At 45.6% G+C, this 12,115-nt stretch overlaps 1 protein-coding gene across 1 annotated transcript; it reads left to right on the forward strand.

Moving 5' to 3' along the window:
* The first annotated feature begins 2,034 nt into the window (after window positions 1-2,034).
* On the forward strand, window positions 2,035-4,543 carry LOC128584391 (disintegrin and metalloproteinase domain-containing protein 1b-like). Its single transcript, XM_053589372.1, has one exon. The coding sequence runs from the start codon at window positions 2,066-2,068 to the stop codon at window positions 4,541-4,543; it is 2,478 nt and encodes an 825-aa protein (XP_053445347.1). The 5' UTR covers window positions 2,035-2,065.
* The last annotated feature ends 7,572 nt before the right edge of the window (window positions 4,544-12,115 follow it).

Here is a 12,115-nt window from a genome sequence, read left to right on the forward strand (position 1 = left end):
GAAAAAGTAGAGTCAGAGAGGTCTCAGTACAAATTGCTGAACTGAACTTTGTAATTTTCTGTACTTTGATACAATTTCTTTGACTTTTTCCCTGGAAACAATAGAACCTCCTTACAGCCCTGAAATAACTATAATGCCTTACCAGAATGTCCAGAGAAAGCCAAGATAAGTGATATGCCATCACAGATTGTGACCAAGAGCCACTGAGCCATTTTTTGTTCCTGGGTTGTATGAACTAGCATGATTCCTTACTCAGCTTGCGTGCCCTGCACTCCACCCCAACCATGTAATGGGGTTAGTTCCCTTTATGCATTATTCATTTTCACCTCCATAAAAACCCCTTAACCCTGCTAATCTGGAAGGTGGATTTGAGGTAGCCTGTGCCTCCCCCTCCCAGTTGACATATCCTCTAAAATAAATCCTTTCCTCTTTGACAATCTTCGCTGTCTCAGTAATTAGCTTTCTGTGCAGCAACAGTGAACGTCCCCTGTGGTTTCATTAATAGTGTCTCCCATATACACTTTGGATAGTGTTGTAATCAGAACTTAGAAACTGAATTTTTTTTTTTTTTTTTTTTGAGACAGAGTCTCACTTTGTCACCCTTGGTAGAGTGCAGTGGAGTCATAGCTCACAGCAACCTCCAACTCTTGGGCTCACGTGATTTTCTTGCCTCAGCCTCCCAAGTAGCTGAGACTACAGGTGCCCACCACAATGCTCAGGGTCTTGCTCTGGCTCAGGCTGGTCTTGAACCTGTGAGCTCAGGCAACATACTTGCCTCACCTGCCCAGAGTGCTAGGATTACAGGCATGAGCCACTGTGCCCGGCTCCAGAAACTTAATTTTGATGATGTTCAAAAATAGGATTACTAGGTTCAGCACCTGTAGGTTAAGTGGCTAAGGCACCAGCCACATACACCAGAGCTGGCAGGTGCAAATCCAGCTTGGGCCTGCCAAACAACAATGACAACTACAACCAAAAAATAGCCAGGCATTGTGTCAGGCGCCCATAGTCCCAGCTTCTTGGGAGGCAGAGGCAAGAGAATTGCTTAAGCCCAGGAGTTGGAGGCTGCTGTGAGCTGTGATGCCACAGCACTCTACCCAGGGTGACGGCTTGCGGCTCTGTCTCAAAAAAAGAAAAAAAATAGGATTACTAAAAATTTAAAAAAAGAAAAAGGATTACTAATAGCCGGGCGTTGTGGCGGGCGCCTGTAGTCCCAGCTGCTCGGGAGGCTGAGGCAAGAGAATCGCGTAAGCCCAAGAGTTAGAGGTTGCTGTGAGCCTTGTGACGCCACGGCACTCTACCCAAGGGCGGTACAGTGAGACTCTGTCTCTACAAAAAAAAAAAAAAAACACTCAAAAAAAAAAAAAAAGAAAAAGGATTACTGTCTCTTGGCCTATGAAGCACCAGCCCATCCGGGTCTATGCTGGGGTGCAAAGCAGCCACTTGCATTATCTAACAGACTAGCTGGTGAGATGTACACAACACACACACAGGAATGCCTCATGGAGCTGAAAAGATCACCCTGGGTTAAGATGTTCATGGCTAAGAGCAAGAGTTTTAGAGGAGAGGAAATGGTCACCAAAGATATCTCTAAGCATTCCCCCCATCTAACCCCCCCTACTCTGGAACATTTGGAGTTAGCTGAGCAACAGACAACAGGAGGGGTGGGGGAGGGGTGTTCCCTGAGGTCCAGTTGAGGAAGTTGAGGAAGGCATAGAGATTGTCTTTCCTCTCCCATAGTAGACTCCTACATTATAAGAGTTCACCTCTCTTTACAATATATCCTTCTGTTATGTAAAAAGGAAGTTATAAGTGCTGGAATAAAGCTGATGCTGTGGAAAGTCATCTCAGAGAAAGGAAACTATTGGAAGGACAACAGAGTCACCAGAAAGACTAGGAAGAGGCTCAGACATAAGGCTGTCACTTTAGGAGGTAGGCAGTGGACACTGTTCACGCAGCCAGCACAGGTCTGGGGCTAGTTCCTGTGTCTGACGGTCCGTGTGTCAGGAAGAGCTGCTGCTGCTGCTGGACACAGGCCTGCACCATCAACTGATTCACTAAGGCCATGTCAGCAACAGGCTCAGTGAGAGATTCTACCTCCTTCCTGTCTGCTGGACAGAAACTCCTTGCGGTTTTCTATGAGGCTAGGAGAGTGCTCTGGACATGGGCTCTCAAAACGAAAGGTTTGGAGCTGGGGCTAGTGCCAGGACTTCCACATACCAGGCTGGGGAACATGTTGCTCTTGGTGATGATTTTTCTCCCAAGCATGTACTGTGACATGGGATCGGTATATTACTCTTCGTATGAAATAGTCATCCCAAAGAGTCTGACAGGCAGAGGAAGTGAAGACCTCATGGGAAAGGCATCCTATATGCTAGTTATGCAAGGCCAGAAGCACCTGGTTCACCTGAAGGTGAAGAGAGATTATTTCGTGAAAAATTTTCCAGTCTACAGTTACCACAACAGTGTCCTGGGGCAAGAAGTGCCTTTCATTTCACATGACTGTCACTATGAAGGCTACATAGAAGGAATGCCAGGTTCTTTTGTTTCTGTCAACACCTGTTCAGGCCTCAGGGGCATCCTGATTAAGGAGGAGAAATCTTACGGCATTGAGCCTGTGGAATCTTCAAAGCAATTTGAACACATACTGTACACCATGGCACATCAAGCGCATGTCTCCTGTAGTGTGACTTCCAAAGACAGCCAAGTGGTGTCTACCAGCTGGCAACAAGGGAGCAGGAAGCCTCAGAATCTACAGGCACTGTCCTACTTGTGGTCACACACCAAGTATGTGGAGATGTTTGTCGTAGTCAACAACCAGCGGTTCCAGATGTGGAGTGGTGACATCAATGAGACAGTCCAGAGAGTAGTGGACATCATTGCTCTGGCCAACATCTTCACTAGGGGAATAAACACAGAGGTGGTGCTGACTGGAATGGAGATCTGGACTGAGGAGGATCTAGTAGAAGTCCCAGAGGACTTGCAGGTTACACTCAGGAATTTCAATAGCTGGAGAAGAGAGAAGCTCATCCATCGTGTGAAGCATGATGTTGCCCACATGATCGTTGGGCATCATCCGGAAGGGAGTATGGGTCAGGCGTTTCTCAATGGTGCCTGTTCAAGGGGTTTTGCCGCTGCCGTTGAATCTTTCCACCATGAAGATGTCCTTCTGTTTGCAGCACTCATGGTCCATGAGCTCGGGCACAATCTGGGCATTCAGCATGACCATTCGGCCTGCATTTGTAAAGATGAGCACTTTTGTCTCATGAGTGAAAGTATCACGAAACATGGTGGCTTCAGTAACTGCAGCTCTGACTACTTCTACCACTTCCTTTATGAACACAAAGGAGCCTGCCTATTTAACAAACCATGGCACAAAGGCCGCAAGCGTAGGGAATCCACTTGTGGAAATAAATTGGTGGAAGAACCTGAGCAGTGTGACTGCGGTGATGCTTGTGCAGAAAATGAATGCTGTGATGAACACTGTAAACTAAAGGGACAAGCACAGTGTGATGGAGGACTCTGCTGTTCTTCGTGTAAACTTAAAATTAAGGGACAGACTTGCCGTGTTGCTGAGCGGCCATGTGACCTCCCAGAATATTGTGATGGTGTATCTTCCTCATGCCCTGAAGACAGGATTATGCAAGATGGCTCAATTTGTAATAAAATGTACCTCTGTATTGAAGGTTACTGCATGGATCCTAATATTCAGTGCGTGGAAGTATTTGGGTTGGGTGCAAAATCTGCATCAGAAAGCTGTTACAATTTAATAAACAATAAAGGGGATCGGTTTGGAAACTGTGGCTTTGGTGGTAATGATCGTATTATATATAGTAAGTGTAGAGATGAAGATGTATTTTGTGGGAAAATTATATGTTCAGGTATTAAATCTTTACCAACAATCAAAGTCAATTATACAATGATCCAGGTCCCTCATGAAAATGACTGGTGTTGGAGTGTGGATTATTTTACCACTAGCGACATGCCTGACGAGGGCCAAGTGAGGAGTCACACTTACTGTGCCCCAAACAAAGTCTGCATGGATACTGTGTGCAGAGATTACAACCCAAGCAGAACTGCCTGCAATCCAGAGAAAACATGTAATGGTAAAGGAGTCTGTAATGATTTATCACACTGCCACTGTGATCGAGGGAATGCACCCCCCAACTGCAAAGATCCAGGAAATGGGGGTAGTGTGGACAGTGGCCCTCCTGGCTTAGTGCCCTCAGAAGATGAAAATAGTAAAAGGATATTTTCTTCAGATGTAATTGGAATTCTCATCTCTGTTATTTTTATAATATTATTGATAGGTCTTCTCATTTGCCTTTTTTGGCTTTGTAAAAAAGAATCGAAGGCTGCACCAGAACAGGCTGCTCCAGAAGAGGCTGAGGAAGCTGCAGGAGAGGAAGCTGCAGGAGAGGAAGCTGCAGGAGAGGAAGCTGCAGGAGAGGAAGCTGCAGGAAAGGAAGCTGCAGGAAAGGAAGCTGCAGGAGAGGAAGCTGCAGGAAAGGAAGCTGCAGGAGAGGAAGAATCAGAGTCCTAAAACAAGCCAAATATATCTACCTTGTCAAGCACTGATTAGGAATAAGAGCTTCAATGAAGCAAAGGTGAAGTGGAAACAGATGGCTCCATTGGCTCTGCCTGGGACTCTAAAGTCTACAAAAACATACAAATATGGGAGGAGGAATTCCTCCACTTTTATTATTCACTTTAGTAACTCAGTTTATATTTATTAATATACTTAATATCTTAGTATCTTTTACTTTTTCACATTTCATTCAACTCTTAAAATGCATCTTTGGAGATCAATGTCCTTTTGGGTCTATTTTTTCAGTCACCAGAAACTATTCTTTTAGGACATGCTATCTTCCATGTAAATTGTTTGACATGCAGAACTATATATAATTAAATTTATTACTACCACTGGATTTTCATTTTAAGTAACAACTACCTTTTATGTGAGGACAATTGTTTACATGATTGGTTGTTCTAACTTGCCCTACTAATGTATGTCCATAAAAGAAAGGGTTTTTTTTTAAAAAAAAAAAGAAAGGGTTTTTAAATACAAAAATAAATAAAACCCTATTCATATTAGAAATCTCTTCAGGTTCTGTTTGCTGTACTTATTGAGGTCACTTTGTTCTGGGGCTCTTGGGGAGAAGCTGTACATAATAAGAGAGAAGACCCTGACTGTCTCTAAGTGAAGTCATCCACTGTGCAAATCTGGTAGATGTTTTACACAATGCATGTACATTCAATTTATTCTCAGTGTTTCTAGGTGCTTCCTACACCCATACTCTTTTTACATGAAAGGTGTTTTTTTTTCCTTACAGGGCAGCTTTCATAGCCTTGTTCTTTTTTTTTTTTTTTTTTGAGACGGAGTCTCACTTTATCACCCTCGGTAGAGTGCCGTGGCGTCACACAGCTCACAGCAACCTCCAGCTCTTGGGCTTAGGCAATTCCCTTGCCTCAGCCTCCCCAGTAGCTAGGACTACAGGCGCCTGCCACAAAACCCAGCTATATTTTGTTGCAGTTTGTCCCGGGCTAGGTTTGAAACTACTACCCTTGGTATATGGGGCCGGCGCCCTACTCACTGAGCCACAGGCGCCTCCTCCCTTGTTCTTTTTAAATAATTTTGCTAGGATGAATTTCACACCACAGATAACTCATTGCAATGAACATCACCTAGATTTAGGAAATTATGTTTATACAGATTTTCTAACACTATAGGGACACCTCCTATAGTACTAAGTATAAAATTAAAATAATTTCTATTTTTCTTTTTCTTCTTCTGTTTTTTTTTTTTTTGGCAGTCTCACTTTCTTGCCCTCTGTAGAGTGCTCTGACATCACAACTCACAGCAATTTCAAACTCTTGGGCTTAAGCAATTCTTTTGCCTCAGTCTCCCAAGTAGCTGGGACTACAGGCACCCACCACAATGCCCAGCTATGTTGTTGTTGTCATCATTGTTTGTTAGTAGGCCTGGGCCAAGTTCGAACCTTCCAGCCCTGGTATATGTGGCCAGCGCCCTAGCCACTGAGTTACAGGTGCCGAGCCTCTACTTTTCTTTCTTAAAAAACTTATTTAAAAAAAAAAAAAAAAAAAAAACTTATTTTTTCAGACTATCAGAAGGAACCTCTCTATATAGGTAACATATCTCTGGAGGTGGTAGTTACTTCTGTAGAAAGAGAGCACAGAGTAAACATAATAACGCTATTCACGGTGTGCCAGGCCTTGTGTTAAATACTTCATGTTTGCTGTTTTAATTCAATCCTTCCAAGTTCCTAATGAAAACTCTATATTGTACGTGAAGAAACAGAGACCAAAGAGTTTGCTCCAGAGCTAACTAGCAAGTGGTACCACTTCATCTCCACCCAGGTATGACAGAATCTATATTCTCCACTGCCTCAGGAGCCTTTTCTTTCTTTCTTTTTTTTTTTTTTTGTAGAGACAGAGTTTCACTTTATTGCCCTCGGTAGAGTGCCGTGGCGTCACACAGCTCACAGCAACCTCCAACTCCTGGGCTTAGGCGATTCTCCTGCCTCAGCCTCCCGAGTAGCTGGGACTACAGGCGCCCGCCACAACGCCCAGCTATTTTTTTGTTGCAGTTTGGCCGGGGCCGGGTTTGAACCCGCCACCCTCGGTATATGGGGCCAGCGCCCTGCTCACTGAGCCACAGGTGCCGCCCTTAGGAGCCTTTTCTTTCAGTAAAAAAAGTGACAAGGAAGACCTTTTACATGTCCTTAATTGCCCAGAACACAGCTTCTTCCTCAGTGACTCTAATGAAACAAAATCTTTTTTTTTTTTTTTTGAGACAGCATCTCACTATGTCGCCCTTGGTAGAGTGCTGTGGCATCACAGCCCACAGCAACCTCAAACTCTTAGGCTAAAGCGATTCTCTTGCCTCAGCCTCCCAAGCAGCTGGGACTACAGGCGCCTGCCACAATGCTCGGCTATTTTTGGTTGCAGTTTGGCCGGGGCTGGGTTTGAACCCGCCACCATCAGTATATGGGCTGGCGCCATACTCACTGAGCCACAGGCACTGCCCTGGGCTCAGTTTTTCTATGCTTAATAGAGATGGGGTCTTACTTTGGCTCAGGCTGGTCTTGAACTCGTGAGCTCAAGTAATCCACCTAACTCGGCCCCCAGATGGCTAGGATCACAGGCATGAGGGATGGTGTCTGGCCTAACTCTGGATCTTTTTTTTTTAATGAGACAGAATCTCACTTTCTTGTCCCTGGTAGAGTGCTGTGATGTCATAGCTCACAGTAACCTCAAATTCTTGGGCTCAAAAGATTCTCTTGGCTCAGATGTTGCAGGAAGACGAGGCCCAACGGAGAGAAAGAGCACCCAAACACTATGTTCATAAGAGGAAGGGCTTTATTCACCAGGAGGGAGCTTAAGGCATAGAAGAATTCCAAATGGCTGCGCTCTCTGACTGGCTGTCTTTCCCTTTTTATCAACAGTCAAAAAGTTCTACCCCATAGGTACCCTTCTCATTGGCCAGTTTGAATCAAGCGGGAGATGCTATTCCTGCCCCTACAGAACTACTGGATTTCACAGAACTTGGAAATTTCCAAGTTCTAGGACATTAAGTCTACAAATTCTCAAGAGCTGAGTCACCATGGAGAGGACCCTGCAGGTGTATCCTTGTGGTCTCCTTGAGAAGACCTGTTCTCCCAGACCTCAATCTTCTTGGGTATCCCCTCTCACAGCCTCCCAAGTAGCTAGGACTACAGGTGCCCACCACAATGCCTGGCTATTTTTAGAGATGTGGTCTTGCTCTAGCTCAGGCTGGTCTTGAACTCAAGAGCTCCCCTCAATCTTCCTAAGTGCTGGAATTACGGGTGTGAATGAGAGTTTTGCCCAGCAGGCATGGTGGCTCACACCTATATTCCTAGCACTCTGAGAGGCCAAGGCAAGGGGATTGCTTGCCAGTTACCCTTTCTTCTGATTTCCTCTCCTCTCTCCGGTGTGTTTGAGAGATTATAAGTAATGCTTTCCTACTACTAATCTGTGTTAGTAGTCCCTGGTGACCAGGCAGGCACTGTCCCAGGAGATTTATTTGGGGCACTCTTGTCCTCTCTTAGGTCAGCAGAGACCTAGGCTCTTCCCTACATCCTCAAAGCACAGCCAACTCCAGGCTCTAGATTTTTCTTTTTTCTTTATTTTTTTTTTGAGACAGAGTCTCAGTGTATTCCCCTAGGTAGAGTGCTGTGGCATCACAGCTCACAACAACCTCCAACTCCTGGGCTTAGGTGTTTCTTTTGCCTCAGCCTCCTGAATAGCTGTGACTACATGCACCCACCACAAGGCCCGGCTCTTTTTTGTTGTTGTTGCAGTTTGGCCTGGCCAGTTCGAACCCACCACCCTCAGTATATGGGGCCACGCCCTACCCACTGAGCCCCAGGCTCTAGATTTCTACACAGACTTGGAGAAAGAAAGGAAAATTACAATGTGAAAACACTTTTGAAAGGTGCAAATGTTAACGCTCTTGTAGTCCAGGGGTTTCACCGATCCCCAGGGGACATGGATCTGCCCTCAGTCCGGCTTGGACCCAAACTGACATCTTTTAATTCCTTCAGAAGTGCTTGATGGAATGTCTCATCTAGTCCAGAGTCAAACTTCACTGACTAACAGGGAAAATAATTTAAAAAGATAATTCACGGGTGGGGCCAGAGCTCAGTGGGTAGGGCACCAGCCACATACACCAGGGCTGGCAGGTTAGAACCCTGCCTGGGCCTGCTAAAACAATGACAATTACAAGGAAAAAAAATAGCGAGTCATTGTGGCGGGCGCCTGTAGTCTCAGCTACTTGGGAAGCTGAGGCAAGAGAATAACTTAAGCCCAAGAGTCTGAGGTTGCTATGAGCTGTGACGCTATGGCACTCTACCCAGGGTGACAGCTTGAGACTCTGTCTCTGTTGTGGAGTGAGTGAAATAACCACCAGACAAATATAAGTGTTAAAATCCCAATTAAGGAGCCTTTACGGCCAGTTGGCTGACCTCTTCAGTGAGAGCAGCCGAGAACATCCTAGAATCGGAGTTTTTATCAGCTGGAAGCAGGCAAGCAAGCCGGCAGCCAGTTATCGTGACCGACCTCCTTTACAGAAGCAGATCTAGCAATTAGCAGAAAGGTAAACCATTCTCACAGCACTAGCTCGTTAAGTCCTTATCTCACTCTGCACCAGTTTGGGGGTGACGGTGCCAGGTGCCATCTCAGAGCAATAATATTCATTTTTTTTTTTTTTTTTGAGACAGAGCCTCAAGCTGTTGCCCTGGGTAGAGTGCCATGGCCTCACAGCTCACAGCAACCTCCAACTCCTGGGCTTAAGCGATTCTCTGTCTCTGCCTCCCAAGTAGCTGGGACTACAGGCGCCCGCCACAACGCCCGGCTATTTTTTTGTTGTTGCAGTTTGGCCGGGGCTGGGTTTGAACCTACCACCCTCGGCATATGGGGCCAGTGCCCTACTCACTGAGCCACAGGCGCCGCCCAGAAAGGGAACATTGTTGATTTCACTATCTAGATTGTAAGCTTTTTAAAAGCAGGGACTCGGTTTTTCTATTTTTCTTTCCTATCCTACCAGAATATCTTAAGTATAGTAGGCACTCCAAAAGTATTTCATAAATTTAATACACACCAAGAACAAAATGGAGTACTACCCATCTTTTTCTATATTGTATAATGGCAATGTCCTAAAATGGTATAATATTGGTCCTAGAACTGTTCTCAACTTTGTATAATTTTAGCTTCTTTCAAAATAAATAGTTTGAAAAGTGGAAAAAAAAATAATAATAATAATTCAGGGCCAGGTGCGGTGGCTCACACCTATAATCCTAGCACTCTGTAGCAAGAACCGAAGCAGACAAAAGACCCCAGTCACCAGTTGGAAGAGGAAGCGGCTTTATTCCTGGGTCGGGAGACTCAGCGGACTAGTGTCCTACAAACCAAGCCCACTGACTCAATCTCTGGCCTTCCTTTTATATATTTAGGGCTTAGGTGCATGTGAAAGTCTTGTGATTCAGGGAAAGGTCAGGTTGGCCTGCACCCTTGGTATAGGGCCACCTGTCCTCAAAGGTAACAGAAGGTTAGGGAAGTTACAAGGTTACTACATAGTAAAGCGTTGTGCCCTAAGGGGAGACACACCATACCCGCACAACACACAACGACCCCCTTCCCTCTCCTCTGAGCCCTACTGACCCCATAGTCCTTGTTCTTTTTTTTTTTGTTTTGTAGAGACAGAGTCTCACTGTACCGCCCTCGGGTAGAGTGCCGTGGCGTCACACGGCTCACAGCAACCTCTAACTCTTGGGCTTATGCGATTCTCCTGCCTCAGCCTCCCGAGCAGCTGGGACTACAGGCGCCCGCCACAACGGCCGGCTATTTTTTTGTTGCAGTTTGGCCGGGGCTGGGTTTGAACCCGCCACCCTCGGCATATGGGGCCGGCACCCTACTCACTGAGCCACAGGCACCGCCCAGTTCTTGTTCTTAAAATATTTTTGCTAAGCTAGTTGACCAGTAACTGCCAGTATCTGCAAGTGTCATAAAACTGCTTCTGTATATACTGGATTGTGAAATCCAGTAGCTTGCTTTGCTTGCTCGCTGATAGCTATTTTTAGCTCCATAACTAACTTTGTCCTTAGGTTGGACGGGGACAGGGCTGCCCCTTCTAATTTTCCATCAGGTAAACACTATGCTGAATGGGGATGTGAGACTTTAGCTTCACAGAAAAACAGCGACCCCTAACCTGTCCCTGACTCGAAGATGAAGACGAAGAACATACAACAAGGCAGGAACCTGTAACCCAATGACAGTAAAAGTCCTCAAATGGCATGAAGAGGGGCAGAGATAGGCAGGGAGGCTGACATATGCAACTCTTTTTTTTTTTTTTTTTTTTTTTTTTTAGAGACAGTGTTTCATTTTGTTGCCCTCGGTAGAGTGCTATGGCATCACAGCTCACAGCAACCTCCAGCTCTTGGGCGTAGGCGATTCTCTTGCCTCAGCCTCCCAAGTAGCTGAGACTACAGGCACTCACCACAACGCCCGGTTATTTATTTATTTATTTATTTTTTTGAGAAGTAAGCACACACCTAATTTTAATTCCCTTTGTTCAACAGTCTGAGGCGGAAGGCGCATAGAAGTCAGGGTTGCCCCCCAGAACCATCAAGGAGGGGTCTTGAGGGGTCTTTAGTAAATGAGCCTGGGTGAGAGACCCCTGTCCCCTTCCTCCGGCTATTTTTTTTGTTGCATTTTGGCCAGGGCCCAGTTCAAACCCGCTACCCTTGGTATATGGGGCAGGCGCCTGACTCACTGAGCCAACAGGTGCTGCCCTAGATTACACAACTCTTGGGGACAGGACTCAGGAACACGGTTTACTATCCAGCGGTTCGCACCAAAAAGAGAACTAAATCCTATTGGGCTGAATGGGCTTCTGTATCCTGAACTCCAACCAGTTCAGCCTTTCACTGGGTTCAAACCCAGCCTTTCCATGGGCTATTCACCCACAGGGGTAGTCAGCACTCCCTCTCCCATTACTGTTTTTCCTCAGAAAGGACTCACAGAACACCCAGTCCTAAATATGCTGAGTGCGGTTTCCAAAGTTGGTTGCTGGCTGGCCAGTCTTAAATAAAAAGACTCCTATTGGCCTTTTCAATTTGTCTGGTGGTCATATCTCGTGCACCATAACAATAGGTCCAGGACATACCCTGCAAAGGGCAAATAGTTAACAGAGACATCTGCTGCAATGGAGGTAGTAAATAGTGGCTTTCACACATGTCACAAACTGTCTGGCTAATGCCTAGAGCTACTAGGACAGAATCTAGCTCTGCTTTACTCTCTTGCCTCAGTTCAAGACCAGCCTGAGCAAGAGTGAGACTCCCACCCCAATCTTAAAAAAAACAAAAAACAAAAAACCAGCCCAGCATTGTGGCAGGCATCTTTAGTCGCAGCTACTTAGGAGGCTGAGGCAAGAGAATCACTTGAGCCCAAGAGTTTGGGGTTGCTGTGAGCTATGACTTCACGAGACTCTACCAAGGACAACAAGTGAGACTCTGTGTCAAAAAGGAATAAAATAAAAATAAAAAGATAATTCATTGAAAACGCAGATCACACCATC

This window comes from Nycticebus coucang, chromosome 4 (assembly GCF_027406575.1).
Source record: "Nycticebus coucang isolate mNycCou1 chromosome 4, mNycCou1.pri, whole genome shotgun sequence".
Lineage (NCBI taxonomy): Eukaryota > Metazoa > Chordata > Mammalia > Primates > Lorisidae > Nycticebus > Nycticebus coucang.